General features: G+C 49.3%; 2 protein-coding genes across 2 annotated transcripts in view; one reads left to right on the top strand and one right to left on the bottom strand.

The window, feature by feature from the left end:
* Positions 1–25,264, bottom strand: part of CEP20 (centrosomal protein 20) — a 345,441-nt gene that overhangs the window by 231,646 nt on the left and 88,531 nt on the right. The window lies entirely within an intron of this gene.
* ABCC1 (ATP binding cassette subfamily C member 1) overlaps positions 1–25,264 on the top strand; it is a 197,366-nt gene that overhangs the window by 152,709 nt on the left and 19,393 nt on the right. Inside the window, exons 20-24 of the mRNA XM_050774061.1 lie at positions 4,121–4,211; positions 6,886–7,021; positions 11,527–11,734; positions 15,259–15,569; positions 22,357–22,556. Of these exons, the coding sequence (XP_050630018.1) occupies positions 4,121–4,211; positions 6,886–7,021; positions 11,527–11,734; positions 15,259–15,569; positions 22,357–22,556 (946 nt within the window). The remainder of the gene's footprint in view (positions 1–4,120; positions 4,212–6,885; positions 7,022–11,526; positions 11,735–15,258; positions 15,570–22,356; positions 22,557–25,264) is intronic.

Genomic DNA, 25,264 nt, shown 5'->3' with positions numbered 1-25,264 from the left:
AGAGAACTGCTTGAACCTGGGCAGCAGAGGTTACAGTGAGCCGAGATCACGCCACTTCACTCCAGCCTGGGCTAAAGAGTGAAACTCCGTCTCCAACAAACAAAAACCCAACACAGTTATGACTTTGGAGAAAGGGGTTGGTCTTCAGCAGTGTGCTTGTCCCAGATCCACCCAGCATGTGTGGGTTGGGGAAACTGAGGCACAAATGGAGCAGACCCTTCAGCCATTCTTGCCCCTCCCCCTTTAGAAAAGACAGCCCCTTCACTTATTTAGTTAGTTAGGGGCTTAGGGTGGGAGTTTTGCTTTGCTTCTTAACAACATCTTGGGTCTTCTGAATTCCCAGGCAGCAAAGTGATGGACGAGGAGGAAGCAGGTCAGTACTGCCTGGGTTGGAGTTGACTCTGCTCATCGAATGAGGCCAGAGACGGGCCGAGACCGTCGCTGCATGTCTGGGGAGGTGTCGTCAGATGTCTGGGTTTTCACTCCCCCGGTTGTTCATTGGTTCACTTAGCACACATTTACTGGGTACTTCCTGTGTGTCTGGCTTTGAGGCTGGCACTGGGGGATACGGCCTGAGTCCCCAGATCCCTTTATTGTCGCTGGTGACCTTGACTAAGCTTTACTGTTTCATGTGTCACGTTACCATGGCCAGCACGCCTCGAGGGGACCGTGCTTGTGAAGTGCCTGGCACACAGTGGATAGACAATAAATGGCAACAGTTTGATTGTGAGCTGCCACCCATGCATCCTGGGGCACAGTCAAGACACACATGGGCCCAGACGATGCAGGGTGATCCGCGCCTGTGGGGAGCTGCAGCAGGTGGTGGTGGAGGGCCCTGAGGAGGGGTGTCACCTAGAGGAATTCCAGTGGCCAGAGTGGACCCGTCCCTCCTGCCTTCGGCAGTGTGTGGCTAAGGGTCCCAGCCAAGGGCTTTTTTTTTTAAAAAGCAACAGAAGCTGAATCTGGCCACCTTAAACAAAAAGACTGTTTCCTGGAAGGATACCGGGTAACTCATGAATCAAAGGCAGAACCGAGCCAGTAGAACTCAGGAAATGGGGACTCCGGGACCAGACAGACTCTTTTAGGACAGATGAACTGTCTTTGGTCCTTGTAGACCACTGATGAGGGTTCAAGTCCTGGGAGAGGGGCTTTCATGGGGCAATCTCGGACACTGTCCACCTTGGCTGGGGGAATCTGAGGCACCCTGATTGACAGGCCCACCAAGGCTGTAGGAAGAGGGAGAGCTGATTCCTTCAAAAGGCCAACAGGGGGCCAGGAGCAGTGGCTCACCCCTGTAATCCCAGCAGTCTGGAAGGCCAAGGTGGTTGGATCACCTGAGGTCAGGAGTTTGAGACCAGCCTGGCCAACATGGTGAAACCCCGTCTCTACTAGAAATACAAAAGAATTAGCCGGACGCAGTGGTACGTGCCTGTAATCCCAGCTTCCTGGGAGACTGAGGTGGTAGGATCAATTGAACCCAAGAGGCAGAGGTTGCAGTGAGCCAAGATCGCACCTCTGCACTCCAGCCTGGGCGACAGAGAAGACCTTGTCTCAAGACAAGAAAAAGAAAACAAAGGCTGACAGGATGGTGGACTAACCGATGTTCAGATTCCTCCTCTTAGGCGCTCGGTCCTCCCCCATGCAGAGTGGAATTTTCCAGCTGCCCAGTTCAACCTGTAGGCTAATTGGTGGGTTGAGAGGGTGAGACTGCCATAGCAGGCCACTGCAACCTTAGCGAGCACTGCATTCTTGCAGAAGCTCGCAACTGACCCTGGTGGTCAGTGAGGAACAGGAGAAGTGAAGGCTGAGGCTTACAGGAGGGCGGCCTGAGGCTGCTGGTAGGAGGAGGGGGCTCTCTGCGGCATGCAACCTCCGGATGGAGGTCCCTGGGAGTGTTCTGGAACATTCTCATTCCTGCACAAAGAAAGATGGTTAAGAGCGTGGCCGGTTCCCAGTGTTACGCATGTGTGTGAGAACTGGCTGCCTGGGAAGTCCTGCTTGGTGTCACTCTTCCTTCCTGGGTGATGTGGCTATTTGTGCTTTGTTTGTTTGTTTTCTTAATTTAGTGTTTAGTTAGTTTAGACAAAACAAAACAGATGCTGACATTAAAGGGAATGTTTAAAGCAGAGGTTCTCAGTTCCTGGCTATGCCTGTAGTTCTCTGGAGAACGTGTTTAAGGGGCTGCCATCACTGAACACTCGCCGTGCCAGGCCCTGCGTGCGATCTCGTTTCATCCTCTCACGAATGAGGGTTGGGTCTGCTGCTGTTCCTGTTTTGCAGATGTGGAAGATGAGGCTCAGAGAAGTTTATCATTTCCCCAAGGCGCACAGCCAGGAAATGAGAGAGCACTTCCCACACATCACAGTTGATGGAGCGTGCTCTAATTCAGAGTCACCGCAGGGACTGGGCTAGACACGAGGGCACCTGCCTATTTTTTAATTTTAATTTTTTTTCTTTTATTAATGTTTCTTAGGTTTCTTTTTTAATTTTTGTTTTATTTTATTTTATTTTTTTTTGAGACAGAGTCTTGCTCTGTCACCCAGGCTGGAATGCAGTGGCACGATCTCAGCTCACTGCAACCTCTGCCTCCTGGGTTCAAGCAATTCTAGTGCCTCAGCCTCCCGAGTAGCTGGGATTACAGGTGCGCACCACCACACCCAGCTAATTTTTGTGTTTTTAGAATAGAGTTGGGGTTTTTCCATGTTGGCCAGGCTGGTCTCGAACTCCTGGCCTCAAGTGATCCGCCCACCTCGGCCTCGAGAGTGCTGGGGATTACAGGTGTGAGCCACCATGCCCAACCGCCACCTGTTCATTCATAAAGCCCCCTGTGACTCATTTACAACCAAGACTGAGAATCCCTGGCATGGAGCGCCTCCCTGAGTCCAGGAATGATCTCTGCAGCCCCCTCTTCCCTTCCAGGTGTGTCTGTGTCTCCAGGCGTGGCTGTTTCTGGGAGACTTTGCATTTTTTAGCTCTGTTTTTATTTGTGTCACCTGAGTGTGTTCCCAGGGTCACCCTAGCATGTTCCCAGGGTCACCCTGACCATGCTGCTGGCTGCATATCTATCCCTTTTGTGTCTTTTGTCTTGGGTCCTCTCCCACCTCTTCTGGGGTCAGCCCTCTCATGCCTTACATTGTGCTGCTTTCTCTCCTGGCACCAAAGAATGAGGCAGTCAGTGCAGAGTGGGGGCAGTAGTCATCATCCTCACTGAGTTACTGTGAACCGGGAAAGAGATAGGATCTGTTTTGACACAGCACAATGCCCGAGCGCACTTGATAAATGTTGGCTGTCATTGTCATTGTTGATGTTCCGGTGATTATTATTGATGCCAGGTGAATTCTTACTGGGATCAGGGCAGATATCCAGCTGCCGTGTCCCTTGGTGTCCTTATCAGTGTCCTTCCTTAAGTCTGCAACCAAGGCATCTGCCAGGGCTGGGGTCTCATCTGAAGACTCAACCAGGGAAGGGTCCACTTTGAAGCTCACCTGGTTGTTGACAGAACTCGGTTCCCCAGTTGTTCAAATGTTGAAATACTTTCTTATTACTGTGGAGACAGCCACTGCCCCAGGTACCTTTTACCCTGAACTCTTGGGACCTCTGTGTGGTCTGGGAACTGAAGGGTTAACTTCTGGCACTACAGGGGTCTCTGGGCCTCTGCCTGTTGGCTGATGCCCTTGTCAAATTGGTTATCTATTTTGAGTATCACCTCTTCTTACAGTGCTTGGGAATCAGGGGGCTATGCCCTTTCCCTGGTGTGGTTCCTTGCATCCTGGTCCTAGGAAGTGAGTTTAACACAGCAGAGCTACTGTTTTCTGGGCTGCGTTTTACCCATTGCTGCTGTCACAGGATGCTGGCTCAGGCCCAGTTCCCTCAGTGGATGGAGCCCTTTGCACAGTTGCGAAGCACTGTCTCTGCCCCAAGGGACTGAACCCCAAATACCACCTGCCCCACAACCAGACAGCCTGTCCGTGGCCTCTGCAGAGCAGGTCTCCTATTTCCAATCGTCCTGGCGGCCAGCTGCTCTGCTGTCTCCTCCTTGTAGTGGCTGGTGTTTCTTGCCCTTGGTTTTAGCATCTGGCTTATGTAACCCCACTTGCCCCCTTTGTCTCTCTTCTGCCAGGGGTCACGGGCGTCAGCGGTCCAGGGAAGGAAGCAAAGCAAATGGAGAATGGCATGCTGGTGACAGACAGTGCAGGGAAGCAACTGCAGAGGTAAGAGCGGGGAGGGTGGCCCCAACCCGAGGACCCTGCCCTGTCAGCGGGAGGACAAGTGGAGGGACAGAAGAAAGGCCTCGGCCCCCTGGGGTCCTGGAAGTCCTGGTCTTTCTGCCTCCCCTCCCAAATCCTCCAAAGACCTTGCTTTTCAGAGCACAGAGGCCCAAAGAAGGAATGTGACACTCTTCTTGCTAGGTGGCACGACACACACAGTCCTCATGATTTAACCATCTGTCCCCACTTCTGACACTCATGTTCCCTACATGGCGTGAGTCTTTGCTCAGATCCCTTGGTGGGGCCTGGAAGGTTCAGGCTTTATGAAGCAGCATTCGATTTAAAACTGTCTCAAGGCCAGGTATGGTGGCTTATGCTTGTAATCTCAGCATTTTGGGAGGTTGAGGCAGAAGGATCGCTTGACGCCAGGAGTTTGAGGCCACACTGGGCAATACAGCAAGACCCCATCTCTACAAAAAAGGAAGTATGTTTGTGTTTGATTATAGAGGGTTTCCTTAGATCCTCGGGGATTTATACCATATGCAGTATGTTAACCATACTAGTTTTTAAAAATTGGCTAAGTTGGCCAGGCATGGTGGCTTACGCCTATAATCCCAGCATTTTGGGAGACTGAGGTGGGCGGATCACCTGAGGACAGGAGTCCGAGGTGGGCGGATCACCTGAGGACAGCAGTCCAAGACCAGCTTGGCCAGCATGATGAAACCCTGTGTCTACCAAAGATAAAAAAATTAGTCAGGCATGGTGGTGCATGCCTGTAGTCCCAGCTACTCGGGAGGCTGAGGCATGAGAATCACTTGAACCCGGGAGGTGGAGGTTGCAGTGAGCCGAGATCGCACCATAGCACTGCAGCCTGGGTGACAGAGCGAGACTCCGTCTCAAAAAACAAAAACAAACAAAACCCAGAAAACAGCAAAAGAACAGCAACAGCAAAACTTGACAAAGTCAGAGCTTAAACATACCTGACCCCAGAGATTTGAGAAAGGATCGGGGACCTGCAGTTGCTATAGGGATCAGGAGAGAGCAAAGACGATGCAGCCTCGCACTGTGCCTGGAACAGACAAACACTTGGTAGATGTCACTTTTGCCATTGTTATCATCTTACACAGCCTAAATTGTAGTGGGAGGCTCCAGACAGTGCATGAGTGTAGAAGGATATGAGGTTTTCTGTCCAAGGTGTGTGACTTGTGAAGTCCTACGTCATGAAGCAGGAAGCCCCAGCTCCCCATCTGAATTCTAGATTCCGTCCAGAGTTGGTTCTGATTCTTCCCTCTGCTCCCTGAAAACTCACTCTTGCTTTTGGATTTGAGGGCCACTTCCTCCTCACTTGGCCTTAACCAAAGACCGTTGCACAGATCTTGTGGGTACGGAAAGGTTACGCACCCCCAGGCCCTAGTTCAAAGAGGGGAGGTGCTGGAGGTTTATTCAGTCTGCAGGAAGTATTTTCAGGGAACACAGTTCTGGGGGTGCAGGGATGACTCACATGGGGCTCCTGACCTCAGGTAGCTTGTAATCTTGTGCACGAGATAAATAGGTAGAGAAAGGTATAGAAATTTCTGCGGCAATGAGCCACAGCTGTGTTTTGCATGGCCTCCATAATTTCTTTCTTTCTTTTTTTTTTTTTTGACATGGAGTCTCCCTCTGTCACCCAGGCTAGAGTACAGTGTGCACTGGCGCAGTCTCAGCCACTGAACACTAAATTGGCGGCAGTGCAATCTGTGATCATCTCTGGGGGTCCGCATAAAGCTGATGACCACTGATGTGCAAAAAGTGCTTTTTTTTTTTTTTTTTTTTTTTTTTTTTTGAGGCAGAGTCTTACTCTGTCGCTGAGGCTGGAGTGTAGTGGCGCAATCATGGCTCACTGCAACTTCTGTCTCTGAGATTCAAGCGATTCTCCTGCCTCAGTGTCCCGAGTAGCTGGGACTACGGGCACGCGCCACCATGCCCGGCTAATTTTTGTATTTTTAGTAGAGATGGGGTTTCACCATTTTGGCCAGGCTAGTCTTGAACTCCTGGCCTCAAGTGATCCACCCACCTTGGCCTCCCAAAGTGCAGGGATTACAGGTGGGAGCCACTGCACCTGGCCGAATAGTACTTTCTGAGTAACACGCTTCTGTGAAGGAGCAGCCAGGGCAAGTTCCTTCCCCAACCCCCGCCACATTTGTAAAACTAGAAAATTGAACTCGCTGGGTACTTTTCTCTGTGTTTTTCATCATGTGTTACATTTTGAATCTTTTTCATGTTTGAAAAATGATCTGTGATGCGCCCTGTTTTATCTTTTATTGGCGGTTTGTTTGTTTGTTTTGAGATAAATTAGAATTGATCTTAAAAAAAAAAAAAAAAAAAGGCAAGCACGCACTTTTTGCCTACCAGTGGTCATGGGTTTTTTGCAGCCTCCCAGAGATCATCACAGTTTCCCACAGGTCTGATTCCTGCCTGAGACACTGCCTTTCTCTGGGGACCTGGAACCCTGGGGAACGACATGGTGGGGTGTGATGCACATGTGCACGTGTTCATATATATGTTTACACGTGTGCGTGTGGAAACACTCCGTCTCTAATGCCATGGTTCAGACCCACAATAGCAGCCCCAGCAGGGAGCCCTCCAACCCTGCCCAAGGCATCCGTGCCGTTGACACCCCTGTGCTTTGCTTCTCCAGACAGCTCAGCAGCTCCTCCTCCTACAGCGGGGACGTCAGCAGGCAACACAACAGCACCGCAGAACTGCAGAAAGATGGGGCCAAGAAGGAGGAGACGTGGAAGCTAATGGAGGCTGACAAGGCGCAGACAGGGCAGGTGAGATTCGCTCCTTGAATGATGATGGTGGCTGGAGTTGACAGAGCGCCCGCTGTGCACTGGCACTGTGCAAAGTGCCTTGTCTGTGTGAACTCACGTGTCCATCACAACACACCTCTGAAGGTACTGTTTACAGCGCCAGAAACTGAGGCGGGAGAGGCTAAGTGACTGCCCCAAGGTCACTGCTGGTCAGCGGCAGAACCGGGATTTGAACCCTGGCAGACTCCAGCGTTGGTGCTTGTAGTCTCTGCTCTACTGACTGCCTGAGCAGCTCACGGGGTCTCGTTAGCTAGAGGCAAGCCGGATGCTTTAAATCAGGGCTTCCTGCAATGTGGGGTTCAGTTGTGCATGAGATGGTTTCCGGTTGTGCACAGACACATTAAATGACAGATGAATGTTTGTTACATTTCTTTTTTTTCCTTTTCTTTTTTTTTTTTTTTTTCTGAAACAGAGTCTCACTCTGTCGCCATGGCTGGAGTGCAGTGGTGCGATCTCGGCTTACTACAACCTCTGCCTCCTGGGTTCAAGCAATTTTCCTGCCTCAGCCTCCTGAGTAGCTGGGATTACAAACACTTGCTACCTTGCCCAGCTAATTTTTGTGTTTTTAGGGTTTCACCATGTTGGTCCAGCTGGCCTTGAACTCCTGACCTCAGGTGATCCACCCACCTTGGCCTCCCCAAGTGCTGGGATTAGAGGCGTGAGCACTGCGCCCTGCTTATTTTTTATTTCCCATTTGGTCCTAATGATTACATCCCTGAGAAAGTCTCAATTGAGTCCTACCCTGCCTTCAGTACCTAACAACCACTAGCCTCTCTTCGTAACAAGGAGACCGGGTTTTGAGCTCCTGTTTTATTGTTTTTAAAGATCGTCTATTTTGGGCAAATGTTAATAATTCTCCATTTGTGGTGGTGATCCAAAGTTTATTTTTAAAAATACATGTGGTTATGTTTTTTTTTTTTTTTTTTTAAAAAAGGGAATTGAATTTTTAAAGTAGGTAAAAAAGCATGCAGATAAAGAAAAACAAAAAATCCCATGAAAGGTGGTAGCGGGGGAGTGAGGTTGGGGCACCTTTTCTTAGATCCGCCCGGATGTGTCCAGAACTTCCCAGGACTGTCTGTTCCTGGCTTCTTAACTTGTCATCACAGTCAGGACCATAACAAGGGGCAGAGGTGACTGTGGTGTCCTCTCCCGCCTTACCCTTAGTGACCCTCCAGGAAGCCAAAGAAATTACCCCAAATCATAGGACATGGGAAGGAAGGGCCAGAGATGCCAGGCCCATTTAATCCTCACTTAACTCCGATTTTATATTCAAGGAACACCAAAGCCAGGGGGCTTATAACTTGTCAAAGTTGGACCAGGAGTGGAGCCAGGCACAACATGCTCATCATTTCTTTCTTTTTTTTTTTTTTTTTTATTTGAGACGCTGGAGTGCCATGGCGTAATCTGAGCTCACTGCAACCTCCACCTCCCGGGTTCAAGTGATTCTCCTGCCTCAGCCTCCCTAGTAACTGGGACTACAGGCATGCGCCACCATGCCCAGCTGATTTTTGTATTTTTGGTAGAGATGGGGTTTCACTATGTTGGCCAGGCTGGTCTCAAACTTCTGACCTCGTGATCCGCCCGCCTCAGCCTCCCAAAATGCTGGTGCTGGGATTACAGGCGTGAGACACGGTGCCTGGCCTTTTTTTTTTTTTTTTTTTAATTTGTTTTCTTTTTTTTTTCTGAGACAGGGTCTGACTCTGTCACCCAGGATGGAGTGCAGTGGCACAATCATGGCTTACCGCAGCCTCCACCTCCCAGATTCAAGTGATTCTCCCACCTCAGCCTCCCGAGTAGCTGGGACTACATGTGTGCACCACCATGCTTGACTAATTTTCTTTATTTTTTGTAGAGATGAGGTTTCACCCTATTTCCCGGGCTGGTCTTGAACTCCTGGGCTCAAGTGACTTGCCTGCTTCCCAAAGTACTGGGATTACAGATGTGAGCCACCCCACCTGGCCGCACACTTGTCATTTGTGACCCCCGAGCCCACCACATTCCATTGCTCATGAGAAAGAGGTTCCCGAACGCTGTAGGCTAATTTCAGGGACGGCAGCAGCTTGGCTGCATATGATGAAGCCAAGTGGTGAAGTAAACACATTCTCAATTATGACCTGTCTCCTCACCCACATACTTCATTTTCCAGAATGGAAACTTGAAAACTCAAAAGGAAGCAATCAGGTACACACCAGACCTGTTATCTTTCACCTGTTACCTTTCAGCTAGACCGTAGGGTCAGATGATTCTTGGTTTTTTTTCTGATGGGGGCCAGGGCCTCACTGTGTCGCTCAGGCTGGAGTGCAGTGGTGTGACCAGTGTTCACTGCAGCCTGAAGCTTCTGGATTCAGGAGATCCTCCTGGCTCAGCTTCCTGAGTACCTGGGACTATGGGGTGGACCACCACACCTAGCTAATTTTAAACTTTTTTGTAGAGACAGGCTCCTACCGTATTTCCCAGCCTGGTCTCGAACTCCTGGGCTCAAGTGATTCTCCTGCCTTGGCCTCCCAAAGTGCTGGCATTATAGGTGTGAGCCACCACGCCCAGTTTCCAGATGATTTTTATGACCCAAAATTCAGCATGAAAAGCTTGAAATGACAGTGAGCACAGACACGGGTAAAGATCGCTGGAATTTCTTGAAACCAAGCCAGGTGGTTTAGGCAGGGGCCGGCCTAAAACAGAGTGCCCTGTCTGTCATGTCAGGAGGCTAGACTGATTTGTTTAGACCCATGCTGGGCGCCACAGGGAATACAGGAGGGAAAGAAACTGGCAGCTTCGCCTCCGGAGCGAGCTGGACACTGGGAAGATGGGTGAGACGGTGTTCTGTGCTCAGAGGGAAAGGAATTGGGGGAGGCTGGCCCAGTTGGGGTGTGGAGGTGACACTTGGCCTTGGTTGCCAGGCAACATGTCACACATTGCTTAAAGCTCATTGGTGGCTTCTGCTTTCTGTCAGTCTTGGCATAAAAGTTGGAATCCTGACCCGAGTCTCCCATGCCATGTGTGGTCTGACTGCAACCCATCTCTTCAACCTCTTGTTCGTTGCTGCTCCGTGATCTGGCTCCAGCCACCAGTGCCTTCTCTCAGTTCCCCAGCTGCGCTGTGTTCCCTCCTACCTCAGGGCTTTTGCACGTGCTGGTTCTGCCACCTTTTTTCCATTTTCAGATGGTTTAACTCCTTTTTTTTTTTTTCCTGGAGGCAGTGTCTCCCTCTGTCACCCAGGCTGGTGTGCAGTGGCGCAACTTTGGCTCACTGCAGCCTCCGCCTCTATGTTCAAACGACTGTTGTGCCTTAGCCTCCTCCTGAGTAGCTGGGACTGCAGGCACGTGCCCCATGTCCGACTGGTTTTTGTGTTTTATGCAGAGACAAGGTTTCGTCACGTTGGCCAGGCTGGTCTCGGACTCCTGACCTCAGGTGATCCACCGGCCTCAGCCTCCCAAAGTGCTGGGATTATAGGAATGAGCCACCCTGCCCAGCCAATACCCTTTATTGTTTTTATTTTTTAGAGATAGAGTCTCTCTGTGTCGCCCAGGCTGGAGTGCAGTGGCGCAATCTCGGCTCACTGCAACCTCCGCCTCCCAGGCTCAAGCGATTCTCCTGCCTCAGCCTCCCGAGTAGCTGAGATTACATGTGCCTGCCAACAGGCCTGGCTAGTTTTTGTATTTTAGTAGGGAAGGGATTTCGTCATGTTGGCCAGGCTGGTCTCAAATTGCTGATCTCAGGTGATCCACCTGCCTCGGCCTCCCGAAGTGCTGGGATTACAGGCATGAGCCACTGCACCTGGCCTTGGTTTAACTCTTCAGTGTCACTTCCTTGAAGAAACCTCCACCAATACCTCTCTAGACGGCATTAGGTCAGGATGTCCACTTTTATACTCACGTGGAATTGTGCGCCGTTTACGGCCCTTCTCTGTGATGATGCATTTATCTGGGATGATTTGATGGGAGCCAGTCTCACCATGCGACTGGAAGCTCCATGCATGAGGGCAGAGACCCTGTTTTTTTTTTTTTTTTTTTTGAGCTGGAGTCTCACTTGGTCACTCAGGCTGGAGTGCAGTGGGGCAATCTTGACTCACTGCTGCAACCTCTGCCTCCTGGGTTAAAGCAATTCTCCTGCCTCAGGCTCACCATTAGCTGGGATGACAGGTGCCCACCACCACACCCGGCTAATTTTTTGTATTTTCAGTAGAGGCGGGGTTTTGCCATATTGGCCAGACTGGTCTCGAACTCTCTACCTCAGTTGATCTGCCCGCCTCAGCCTCCCAAAGTGTTGGGATTACACGTGTGAGCCACGGTGGCTGGCCCTTGACTTTGTTTACTGCTGACTTTGTCGAATAGCTAGAGGGGAGGGTGTTCTAGGTAGGAGCAAAGACAGGCAGCTGGGTGGCGCAGTGCTGCTGAAGTCCCTGAGCTTGTGGGGCTGGGGCGGGGTGCATGCGTGTGCTAAGCTGCCTTATCTCCCATGGTCTCCAGGTCAAACTTTCCGTGTACTGGGACTACATGAAGGCCATCGGACTCTTCATCTCCTTTCTCAGCATCTTCCTTTTCATATGTAACCATGTGGCCGCGCTGGCTTCCAACTATTGGCTCAGCCTCTGGACTGATGACCCCATAGTCAACGGGACCCAGGAGCACACGAAGGTCCGGCTGAGCGTCTATGGAGCCCTGGGCATTTCGCAAGGTGGGTGCCACTGTCTCCCACCCCGCCCGATTTGGGCCCCTGTTGTGACTTTGTCTAATTACAGAAATGGATCCTTAGAGTCCTCAGGGTTTTGTGGGACCCCAAACCAAGCCAAACCCAGAGGAACAGTAGCTGTCAGCCAGTAGACACTCAGATATTTGTAGAGTCAGTGTTTGAGTGCTTTGTTCATATGGGCCTTGGTGGTAGATGGGAGGAGTGCTCCAGTGTGCCCATTTTACAGATGAGGACAGTTGAGAACAGAGGCCACTGGAAGCACTGTGGGTTGGGAAGGACCCCTGTGACCCTATTTGCTTTGTAAGGGTGACAGAGCTTCTGTGAGGTCTCATTTGTGGACTTTTGCCTGCTGAACGAGGGCGGAAATTGGCTCATACTAGTAATTCCCAATTATGGGCAGTGTTGTCCCCCAGGGATGTTTGACAATATCTGGAGATGCTTTTGGTTGTCACAAGATTGAGAAACCCTGCTGTTGGCCAGGCATGGTGACTCACACCTGTAATCCCACGCTTTGGGAGGCTGAAGTCGGAGGATCGCTTGAGGCCAGATGTTTGAGACCAGCCTGGGCAACATAGTGAGACCCTATCTCTAGAAAAAATAGATAAGTAAAAAAATAGGTAAATAAAATAAACTACAGGTGCACGTGGTGGTATGTGCCTGTAGTCTCAGCTACTTGGGCAGCTGAGGTCAGAAGATTACTTGAGCCCAGGAGTTTGAGCCTACAGTTCGACCTGTGATTGCACCACTGCACTCCAGCCTGGGCGACAGAGCAAGACCCTGTCTCAAAAAACAAACAAAATCCCCTGCTCTATACCGGTCTGTGTGGTTCTATGGGAGTCCTCAAGTGCAGCAGCGTTGATAATAACAGCTGGCGTTTACGGAGCATTTACTTGGTGCTTGGCTGTGTTCTAAACACTTCCACGTGTTTTAACTTATTTTATCCCTGCAGCAGTCCTGTGAGGTAGGAGTTAATATTTCCCCCATTTTGGAGATACAGAAATTGAGGCCCAGAGAGGTTGAGTGAGTTGCTGAAAGTCACACAGCTAATACATGGCAGTATTGGCATTGAACAAGGCAGTCTGGCTCAGGAGCTCACGCTGTTATCCACTGTGCTATGCAGTATGTGAGCTGTGTTTGCAAATACACATGTATGGTCCATATGATATATTCACAGTAAATGGATAGTCCTGACACATTTGAGCACTTCCTGTATGCCAGGCACATTGCCAAGTGGGGACTTTACATTTCACAGTGCTCTGAGGTTAGCGTCATTGTCCCATTGTACAGATGAGGAAACTGAGAGATTCAGCGACCTATAGAAGGTCCCATAGCTGGTAAGTGGCAGAGATGGGATTTGGCAGCATTGGCTTCAGAGCCTGTCACTTGAGCCCCTGCCTGTTGGGTGTCTTCCTATAAAGAGGCCGAGACAGAGGCCTCTGTTCCTAGGAGTTGCTGCTCTGGAACGCGCAGTGGCCTCCTGTGCATTGTTTGAGAGAACCACCAGTGTCTCAAGATCTCCAGGAGGCGGCTTGGGGAAGACCTGCTGATAGCAGAGCACACATGGATTCCTTGACTCTCTCAATCCCTACCCTCCCCTTTCTGTGCCATTAGCGGAAAGGACTGTGGCCTACAAATTATAATTGAGGGAAGATAGAGAACAGAGAGGGTGTGGTATTACCTGAACTCACACAGCAACAATGTCTGTTCCAGAGCTGTGCTGTCTGGTACAGTAGTTGAAAGACACAGGTGGCTATTTTAATTTCAATTGTTAAAATTAAATAAAGGCCGGCGCAATAGCTCACGCCTGTAATCCCAGCACTTTGGAAAGCCAAGGCGGGTGGATCGCTTAGTCCAGGGGTTCAAGACCAACCTGGGAAACATGGCAAAACCCTGTCTCTACAAAAGTACAAAAATTCGCTGGGCATGGTGGCACATGCCTGTAATCCCTGCTACTCAGGAGGCTGAGGTGGGAGGATTGCTTGAGCCCAGGAGGTCGAGGCTTCTGTGAGCCATGATCACAGCCCTGCACTCCACCCTGGGTGACAGGATGGGAGAGACCCCCTCTCAAAAGAAAAATAAAATTAAAGATTTATTCGATGAGACTAGACAGGTTTCAAGTGCTCAGTAGCCATCATTTCCATCATTTCAGAAAATCTTCTTAGATAACACTGTTCTAAAGCAACGATCCCCAGCCTTTTTGGCACTAGGGACTGGTTTCATGGAAAGGGTGGGGAATGATTTCGGGATGAAGCTGTTTCCACCTTAGATCATCAGGCATTAGTTAGATTATCATAAGAAGCCCACAACCTAGGTCCCTTGCATGCACAGGTCATGGTAGGGTTTGCACTACTAGGAGGATCTAATGCCACTGCTGAGCTCACAGGAGACAGAGCTGAGGTGATGATATCAGCTCACTTGCCCACCGCTCACCTCCTGCTGTGGGGCCTGGTTCCTGGCAGGTCATGGACTGCTGCCAATCTGTGGCCCCGGGGTTGGGGACCTCTGGTCTAGAGGAGTATGGCGTGTGGATTAATATCCCATTTCTGCCTCTGATAGGCACAGTATACTAAGGGCAAAGGCATTCACTTATCTGGACTTCAGTTTTCTTATCTGTAAATTGAGTAGTAATAGAAGTTATTCGGAGTCATAAAAATTAGTTACATGTAAAACCCAGCACAGTGCTTAGCACATAGGAAGTACCCTCCGAATAATAGCCACCACCATCATCATTATCATCATCATTATTATTATTATTATTTTTTTTATTTTTTTTTTTTTTTTTTTTTTTTTTTGAGACGGAGTCTCGCTCTGTCGCCCAGGCTGGAGTGCAGTGGCCTGATCTCAGCTCACTGCAAGCTCCGCCTCCCGGGTTCACGCCATTCTCCTGCCTCAGCCTCCCGAGTAGCTGGGACTACAGGCGCCTGCCACCGCGCCCGACTAGTTTTTTGTATTTTTTAGTAGAGACGGGGTTTCACCGTGTTAGCCAGGATGGTCTCGATCTCCTGACCTCGTGATCCACCCGTCTCGGCCTCCCAAAGTGCTGGGATTACAGGCTTGAGCCACCGCGCCCGGCCTATTATTATTATTATTATTATTATTATTTTTGAAATGGAGTCTCACTTTGTCGCCCATGTTGGAGTGGAGTGACGCAGTCTCAGCTCACTGCAACCTCCACCTCCCAGATTCAAGCGATTCGCTTGCCTCATCCTCCCGAGTAGCTGGGATTAGGCGCCTGCCACCATGCCTGGTTAATTTTTGTATTTTTAGTAGAGATGGGGTTTCACTGTGTCAGCCAGGTTGGTCTCGATCTCCTGACCTCAAGTGATCCACCCGCCTTGGCCTCCCAAAGTGCTGGGATTACAGGTGTGAGACCCCATGTGTGGTTCCTTATTATTATCATTGTTCGAAGTTGGGAGTCCAGGCCTGCCTCGTCCGCAGGGCCACTCCTCCCTGCAGTGCCTGGTCAGCTCCCCCTCCGCATTGTGGAGTTTAACTCCAAGTGTCTGCAGGGATCGCCGTGTTTGGTTACTCCATGGCTGTGTCCATCGGGGGCATCTTGGCTTCCCGCTATCTGCACGTGGACCTGCTGCACAGCATCCTGCGGTCACCCATGAGCTTCTTTGAGCGGACCCCCAGTGGGAACCTGGTGAACCGCTTCTCCAAGGAGCTGGACACGGTGGACTCCATGATCCCGGAGGTCATCAAGATGTTCATGGGCTCCCTGTTCAACGTCATCGGTGCCTGCATCGTTATCCTGCTGGCCACGCCCATCGCCGCGATCATCATCCCGCCCCTTGGCCTCATCTACTTCTTCGTCCAGGTAAGGGGTGAAGTCTTAGTGTTCAGGACAAGCCCTACTGTGCATTATACACCAGTGTTTCCTAAAGCCTCGTTTTATCTCACCATATCCCCAGTGTGGTGCTTTTGAAGCATGTAGATTTGTTTTTGTCAGTTTCGAATACGTAAATTGTTTTTTTGCTCACAATAACAAAATGCACTTTTTTCCTAAGTTTTATTTTTCCACCTGTCAGTTCAAAAAGGAAACAAAACCTATTGCTATAAAGACAACTTCATTATTAAAATTTCTTTTTTTTTTTTTTTTTGAGATAGAGTCTTGCTCTGTCGCCCAGGCTGGAGTGCAGTGGCGCAATCTTGGCTTACTGCAACCTCCATCTCCCAGTTCAAGTGATTCCCCTGCCTCAGCCACCCGAGTTAACAGGCACGCACCACCACAGCTGGCTAATTTTTGTATTTTTGGTAGAGACGGGGTTTCACCAATGTTGGCCAGATTGGTCTCAAAGTCCTGACCTCAGGTGATCTGCCCACGTCGACCTCCCAAAGTGTTGGGATTACAGGTGTGAGCCACTGCGCCCAGCCTAAAATTTCTTCAAGTATAAAATTCTTTAGTTCCTAAGCCTCCTGCAGGAGACAGGAACTAAAGAAAAAACATGAATAATAGCAGCTTAAATAAGACAGATGTTTCTTTTTCTCTGTCATAATGGAAATTTAGAGGTAGGCTGCTCAGGGCTGGTATGGCAGCTTCATGAGTTAAATATCCCAGATACTGCTTTTATTTAAACATTTTAATAATCTTACCATATTTATACAAGCCTTTCATTCTTAAGTTGGCCTCATGGTCCAAGGTTGCTGCTGGAGCTCCAGCCATTATATCTATATTTCAGTCAGTGAGACCAAGGAAGGGAAGTAGGGCAAGGGAGCATTTGGGTGCTGAATCAGCACTACTCCCTTATCTGCAGGCACACATTCTTTTTTTTTTTTTCTTTTTTTTTTTGAGACGGAGTCTCGCTCTGTTGCCCAGGCTGGAGTGCAGTGGCCGGATCTCAGCTCACTGCAAGCTCCGCCTCCCGGGTTCACGCCATTCTCCTCTGCAGGCACACATTCTAAGACCCCTCCTAATGGATGCCTGAAACCGCAGATGGTATTGAATCCTACATATACTGTTTTTTTTCCTGAACATACATACCTATGATAAAGTTTCATTTATAAATTTGGCATAATAAGAGATTAATAGCAGTGATTTATAATAAAATAGAACAGTTATAGCAATATGCCAGTATCACTACTCCTGCACTTTAGAGGCGTTATTTTTATTATTATTATTATTTTTTTTTGAGACAGAGTCTAGCTGTGTCTTCCAGGCTGGAGTGCAGTGGTGGAATCTTGGCTCACTGCAACATCCGCCTCCCGTGTTCAAGCGATTCTCTTGCCTCAGCCTCCCAAGTAGCTGGGATTACAGGCATGTGCCACACCCAGCTAGTTTTTGTATTTTTAGTAGAGACGGAGTTTCACCATGTTGGCCAAGCTGGTCTCAAACTCCTGACCCCAAGTGCTCCGCCCGCCTCAGCCTCCCAGAGTGCTGGGATTACAGGCATGAGCCACTGTGCCCAGCCAGGAGCATTATTGAGTAAATTCGGGTTCCTTACACATAAGCCCCACAGTACCATGGCAGTCAGTCTGATAACGGATATGGCTGTTAAGTGACTAAACTGGCAGGGAGGGTCTGCAGCGTGGATCCGCTGGACAAAGGGATGATTCACACCCCAGATGGGACTGGGGGAGATTTCATCACACTACTCAGAAGGGTGCACAATTTAAAACTTACACATTATTTATTTCTGAAATTTTTCATTTATTTCATTTCATTTACTGTTTTTCGATCGCAATTGACCATGGATAACCAAAACCATGTGTATTAGTTTATCCTCATGCTGCTGTGAAGAAATACTCAATACTGGGTAATTTATTGAGGAAAAAGATGCGATTGACTCACAGTTCCGCACGGCTGAGGAGGCCATGGCAGAAGGAGAAGCAAACATGTCCTCCTTCACATGGCGTCAGGAAGAAGAATGAGGGCGCCACGAAGTCAGGGAGCTCCCCTATAAAACCATCAGATCTTGTGAGAACTAACTCGCTATCATGCGAACAGGTTGGGGGAAACTGCCCCTATGATTCAGTTATCTCCAGCTGGTCCCTCCTTTGACACATGGGGATTAACGGAACTATAATTCAGGTTGAGATGTGGGTGGGGACACAGCCAAACCATATAGCTGTGGAAAGCGAAACCTTGGATCAGAGGGACACCTGTACATCTAATTGTCCAGAACTTAGTCATGGGACCAGCTGTATTCACAAGGGACCCTGGGAAGTGTCATGTTTCAGCTGGGCACATAGCACTTCCCAACAAGAAGTTTCTGTTGGGCCTGGGCGTGGTGGCTCACGCCTGTAGTTCTAGCCCTTTGGGAGGCTGAGGCGGGTGGATCACCTGAAGTCAGGAGTTTGAGACCAGCCTGACCAATATGATGAAACCCTGTCTCTACTAAAAATACAAAAATTAGCCAGGTGTGATGGCATGTGCCTGTAATCCCAGCTACTCGGAAGGCTGAGACAGGAGATTGCTTGAACCCGGGAGGCGGAGGTTGCAGTGAGTCAAGATTGCGCCACTGCACTCCAGCCTGGGTGACGGAGCGAGACTCTGTCTCAGAAAAATAAAGAAGTTTCTGTTGGGAAAGAAGGAGAAATTGTGTAGGCAGTCAGTCATCTCTGCTGCATCCCTTCTGCAGAAACGGTTATATGTTCTTTGTTCTTTAAACACATGTGGTTTCTTAGCATATCGCAGGATAGATCATGTTTTTAATTGACAGGTGGAACATCTTGCTAAGTGGGAGAGCTGAGAGTGCAACCTCAAGTCTCTCCATTTCCCAAACTGTGCCGTTACTTACCCCTAAAAGATTAACTGCAGCACGGTTGCCAGTAGGGATGGGTTGTTTAGATGGGAGCATTCCAGCTGCAAAGCAAAACAAGAGTAAGAAACCATGAGGTATGGCATATTTCAAATCATGCTGCACAGCTGTTCAGGTGGCATCCAGGGGGCCTTGGTTCAGTCAGCCGGCCCCTGCGCACCACTACACTGTGGCCCAATGATTGATGAGAACAAACAGTGATGGAATCAGAGAGTAGGTCCGGTTCCCGGAGTCTCATTATATCCCCTTGAAATTGGTGCCAGCTTTTTTTTTTTTTTTTTTTTTTTTTGCGTTTACTAAAAATGTTATCTATGTTCATACGCCAGCTGGAAAATTTCCTGAAAGACTCAAAAAGAAGACTCCAAAACAGGCCAAATGCAATGTTGAGGGCAACTTAAATGTCTGCCAATAGCAGGACCTTGGGGACACCGTGGAGCGATGTGGCTTTGAGCAGGGGTACACAGTGGAACAATGTGGCTTTGAGCAGGGATAATTAGAAGACACAGCTGTTGGAACACCAAGGATTTTATTTTTCAACAACAAAGGAAATGATTTCAGCAAAGGACCAAGTTGTATGTGCGCTGTGATCACTGAGATAAAATGTGTATAATGTGTGTGGGCAGGACTGGAAGGGAGGTGGATACGTGAAAACATCCTCTTTTTAAGGGTCAAGATTATAGGATAGTAAATTTTTTAATGGCTTTTGGCTAAACGTACATTTATCCTCTCACCAGGCAGTCTCATTCTTAAGTGTATATGGGGAAAAAAAAAAAAAGCAAAGGCAGTGCTTAGAATATTCTCAGCATCTTGATTCATAATCGGCCCAAACTGGAAACAGCTCAAATGTCCGTTAACAGGACTGTGGAGAAATAAATTGTGATATAATTATACAATCTATGGCCGAGTAGTAAAAAGGAATGGAATGCTAATACACAACAATTTGGGTTTATCTCACAGATAATTACAGTGATCAAAAGAAGCCAGACGCAAAAGAGTAGGTACTTTGAGATTTCATTTACATGAAGTTTGGTCGGGTGAGGTGGCTTATGCCTGTCATCTCAGCACTTTGGGAGGCCGAGGCGGGAGGATCGCTTGGGCGCAGGAGTTCGAGACCTGCTTGAGCAAAATGGGAATACCTGATCTCTACCGAAAATATAAAAATTAGCTGGGTGTGGCGGCATGCACCTGTAGTCCCACCTACTTGAGAGGCTGAGGTGGAAGGGTCACTTGAGCCTGGGAGGTGAAGGTTGCAGTGAGGTGACATTGTGCCACTGCACTTCAGCCTTGGTGACAGAGCAAGTTGTCTCAAAAAAACATGAGATCGGCGGGGCGGGTGGATCACCTGAGGTCAGGAGTTTGAGACCAGCCTGGCCAACATGGTGAAACTCCGTCTCTACTAAAAATACAAAAATTAGCCAGGTGCGGTGGTGGGCGCCTGCAATCCCAGCTACTCAGGAGGCTGAGGCAGGAGAATTGTTTGAACCTGGGAGGCAGAGGTTGCAATGAGCCGAGATTATGCCACTGCACTCCAGCCTGGGTGACACAGCAAGACTCTGTCTTAAAAACTAAAAAAATTATCAGATCATTCCTGAACAAATATTCATCTCAGGTTAGATTTTTCCAGTAAATAAGGTTCAGAGGCAGCGGCAAGTGGAGGAAATTGAACAGGTAACACCCTTCAGAGCGATTTACATCTGGGCTGTTCAGAAGGCAAGCCAATGAGAGAGGAAGGAGATGTGGTCCAGGGTAAGATGGGGCAGAACCACCTGGGCCTTCAGCCGCGCAGAGGGGTCTGGATTTCATGGGAGGCGGTGGGAACAGCTGGAGAAGAAATTATATCTGATCCACATTCCAGGAATTGGCGGAACAGCTATTCTGAGACTGCGTGGGGTTGTGTGGTGCCTGGGTTCACTTACAGAGCTTCTAGGGCCTCAGGAGGCTCTCCATCTGTGGTTCCAATTAATGCCTGTGCCGCCACCCAGAAAGAAGCTGCCAACCACAGAGGCCTCGTAAAAGCCACCTGCTGCTGTTGATGCTCTCTGTTGGACTCTGCCCCAAAGCAGCCCAGTACACCTGGCGCAGGGCAGGACGCAGGGAGGCTGAGTTCCTAGCAACCCCGTATTAGTTTTCCCAGCTCTGCTGTCAATAAGCAATTGTAGGCACCTTTTGGAATCGGGAACCCTGAGCTCACCAGTTCCTTTTGCATAGATGAAAAAACCTACTCTAGGAGAGTGCGGTGTCCTCAAATGGCTGGTGCAGCCTCTGATCCACAGCTCCACAAAGCTTCCAGAGGGTGGCTGGCTTTTGTTCTGAATCTAACGAGACTTAGCGGGCGGCTCTTGGTGCCTGGCACTGGCTAAATGCCCAGGTTGGGGCAGGCAGAGCAGATGAGGCATCTCCCGGCGAGGGTGGGTGGAGCTGCTTGTGAAACGTATCATCGTAGCCCAGGAGCTGGGACACTGAAGCCCGGAGATGGTGCTCATGTTGGAGGATGGGAAGGGCTTCCCTAGGAAGTGACATTTGTGCTACCATCTGCTGGGTGATGAGGAATGGCCTGGATGGGACAGGAATGGTGGTAGGGACAGGCGGCCTGTGTACAGGAAAGGAAGGGGAGAGTTACAGGACAAGATGAGTTGAGGGAAGCGTGGTTGGCAACTCTAAGAGCACTGGGAGGCCATCGAAGGAGGAGGGTGACAAGATTGACCTCATCTTCATGGGCATCTCAGCTGGGCTGAGTGTCCCAGAACCGGCCATTGCAGGGACACAGTCACCCCTGAGGGGATGTGATCAACAGGTGGAACTCTGTCACTTAACCGTAGTCGCCAGCTAACTGAGTGCTTATTGTTAGGTCGAACTATATGAAATTGCTAATATTCATTTCTTATCTATAGAAACAGCCATTTCTTATGGTTCAACCTAATATTACCAGGCACTGTGCTTAGTGACATCATGTATATCTAGATGATTTATGAAATAATGTAGCCACGCAAATATACATCACATGTAAGACTGTAATTCTTACATGTCACCCTCACAATGACCCTGTGAAGCAAGCCTTGTGGGGCTTTTTTTTTTTTTTAATAATTTTTTGTTTTTGTAGAGATGGCGTTTTGCCATGTGCCTGGGCTGATCTCAAACTCCTGACCTCAAGTGATGTCCTGCCTCTGCCTCCTGAAGTGTGGGTATTACAAGCATAAGCCACCACACCTGGCCAAGCAAGCCTTGTTGTTCCCATTTTACAGATGAGGAAACTGAGGCTTAGAGAAATAAAGTGTTAGCCGTGTTTATATTGCCAGTCAGTAGTTGAGTCAGGATTTGAACTGAGGTCTCGTTGACCTCAAAGCCTATCCCCAAAACCACACTGCTGGTTCTAGAAAGCCCTAGAGGTGGAAGGCTTCAGAGAGGCAGTACAGGGTAGAGGTTAGCCCTTTGCAGTCCAGATGTCCTGGGTTTGAATCCCAGCTCTGCCCCTTGCTAGCCACGTCACCTTGGGGAGGAGATTAACGAGCTTCTTTGTGCCTTAGTTTACTCATCATATATAGGAATGAGCACCTCGTAGGTTTTTTGTGAGGACTGAATGAACTGATGTTTGTAAAAATGCTTAGAACTATGCCTGGAGCAGTAGTCTTTGTATAAGCATGAGCTATTAATCGTCACCATCCTTGTCATTGGTGCTATCCCTGTGCTTCACCAGGTGCATGGGCACCCCTGTGAGAGCAGCCCGGCTCTAACATTTTGCTTCCTGGAGGCTTCGGTGATGTCTAGACTTTGTCCAGCACAGCCGTGCCCTGGGAGGATGGGATGAGGGAACCTTCATCAACTCCCCGCATCTGTTCTCTACTCCAGAGGTTTTACGTGGCCTCCTCCCGGCAGCTGAAGCGCCTCGAGTCCGTCAGCCGCTCCCCAGTCTATTCCCATTTCAACGAGACCTTGCTGGGGGTCAGCGTCATTCGAGCCTTCGAGGAGCAGGAGCGCTTCATTCACCAGAGTGACCTGAAGGTGGACGAGAACCAGAAGGCCTATTACCCTAGCATCGTGGCCAACAGGTGGGCATGGTGGGCCCACAGGAGGAGGCGGAGGAGGCCGCCTTAGCACCTTGTGCCTTTGCCTAGATCTCTTCCTCGTATCTTCAGCTGGGTACAAAGCCAAACCTGGGCCTTTGCAGAAAGGGTGGAGAGGCCTTGATGAGCGCAGAGGAGTGATGAATCATTAAGGGTAGAGAGCAGCACTGTAGACATGCAGTGCATGGGGCATTTAAATGCAGGGACACAGTTGTTCTGGAGTCAGAAAGCCCTGCAGGTGCTTCCCATTAACTGTCGTCCTAGTGACGCAAGACTGTCAGCGACAGACTCTGCTATTGAGAATCTTCATGCTGCTGTTCCTGTCTGGGGGTGGTCATGCACCCCTGGGTGAAGTGTGTCAGAAGCAATTTACTAATACTAAACTGAACCATATGAGATTGTCATCTTGTGGGCCAGATGTCATGGCTCACGCCTATAATCTCAGTACTTTGGGAGGCGGAGGCAGGAGGATCCCTTAAGGCCAGAGATTCCAGGCCAGCCTGGGCAACATAGCAAGACCCCCATCTCTCTTAAAAAAAAAAAAAAAAAAAAAAAAAAAAAAAAAAGGGCCGGGCGCAGTGGCTCAAGCCTGAAATCCCAGCACTTTGGGAGGCCGAGACGGGTGGATCACAAGGTCAGGAGATGGAGACCATCCTGGCTAACCCAGTGAAACTCCGTCTCTACTAAAAAATACAAAAAACTAGCCCGGCGAGGTGGTGGGCGCCTGTAGTCCCAGCTACTCGGGCAGCTGAGGCAGGAGAATGGCATAAACCCGGGAGGCAGAGCTTGCAGTGAACTGAGATCTGGCCACCGCACTCCAGCCTGGGCAACAGAGCGAGACTCAGTCTCAAAAAAAAAAAAGTAGCCTGTCATGGTGGTGTGTGCCTGTAGTCCTAGCTTCTCGAGAGGCTGAGGCTGGAGGATCGTTTGAGCCCAGGAGTTCAAAGATGCATTGAGCTATGATTGCACCACTGCACTCCAGCCTGGGCGACAGAATGAGATCCTGTCTCTGGAAAAACAAAAAAAGGAGATGGGGGTGGGAGATTGACAGCTTGCGGATCACAGATAATAGCATCAATCCAAAAGAGGCAGAAGTTTGCTAATTATTTGCTGAATTTAGAGAAGTGTCTGACTTACCCCTAAAATAGCATCTCTCTCACCCATTTGCATCCTGATAGACTTTGCTGACAAAGTGACCACACCCCAGAGGTGTCCCACAGCCATTAGCCCATCTTACACCCTCTCATCCCAAGTATAAACCTGGGTGCGCCAACCCTGAATGACTAGAGACCTTGACTTCCCTTGCAGAATTTTTAGGGAGTTTGTCACAATCTGGCTGTGTCTGCCGGAGTAGTAAGGATCAATCACGTGGTTCATAACGGCTGCAATGGAGAAAAGATCAACACCCCATCTTCCTAGAATGCTTTATATTAGAATATTAAAGTAATAGTTACAGTGCTATATGATATCATACGAAGCCTAGCTTTAAACAAATAAGGTGGCCAGGCGCGGTGGCTCACGTCTGTAATCCCAGCACTTTGGGAGGCCAAGGCGGGTGGATCACCTGAAGTCAGGAGTTCGAGACGAGCCTGGTCAACATGGTAAAACTCCGTCTATATTAAAAATACAAAAAAATTAGCTGGGCATGGTGGTGGGCGCCTGTAGTCCCAACTACTTGGGAGGCTGAGGCAGAAGAATCACTTGAATCCCAGGAGGCAGAGGTTTCGGTGAGCCAAGTCTGTGCCATTGCACTCCAGCCTGGGCAACAAGAGCAAAACTCCATCTCAAAAAATAATAGAATAGCACAGGAGAGAAGAGAAGAATAAAATAAAAAGTAAAATAAAACAGTTCTGATGCTACGTGATACCATACGTAACCTAGCTTTAAACAAATAAGATGACCGGGCACAGTGTTCACATCTGTAATCCCAGCACTTTGGGTGGCCAAGGTAGGAGGGTCGCTTGAGACCAAGAGTTTGAGACCAGCCTGGGCACTATAGGGAGACCCTGTCCCTGAAAAAAAAAAAAAAAATAAACAAAAAAAAAGCCAGGTGTGGTGGCGTGGGCCTGTAGTCCCAGCTACTCAGGCTGAGGCAGGGGGATCACTTGAACCTGGAAGGTTGAGGCTGCAATGAGCTGTGATCATGTCATCCACAGTCCAGCGTGGATGACAGAGCAAGACCCCATCTCAAAAAAAAACAAAACGACAGAAAACAAGATTTCCGTGTCTATTTTAAAGGATAAAATAGTGTATTTTCACATTTTGAAATGAAGAAGAGTCTGGGTTTGGGAACGTTACAGTGATGTTTACTCGTGCTCATTACCCACCGCCCTCTCAGATCTGTCTCGTAGCAAGAGAAGAGACGGAGTCTCGCTGTGTCTCCCAGGCTGGAGTGCAGTGGCATGATCTCAGCTCACTGCAAGCTCCGCCTCCCGGGTTCAAGCCATTCTCCCGCCTCAGCCTCCCAAGTAGCTGAGACTACAGGCGCCCGCCACCACGCCCGGCTAGTTTTTTGTATTTTTAGTAGAGACGGGGTTTCACCATGTTAGCCAGGATAGTCTCGATCTCCTGACCTCGTGATCCACCCGCCTCGGCCTCCCAAAGTGCTGGGATTACAGGCTTGAGCCACCGCGCCCGGCCGAGACTGTTATTTTCTACTTGTTTTTAGCCAAAAGGCTGAGAAATAATGATGG

Source organism: Macaca thibetana, chromosome 20 (assembly GCF_024542745.1).
Source record: "Macaca thibetana thibetana isolate TM-01 chromosome 20, ASM2454274v1, whole genome shotgun sequence".
Lineage (NCBI taxonomy): Eukaryota > Metazoa > Chordata > Mammalia > Primates > Cercopithecidae > Macaca > Macaca thibetana.
This window is presented reverse-complemented; position numbering and strand designations above follow the sequence as displayed.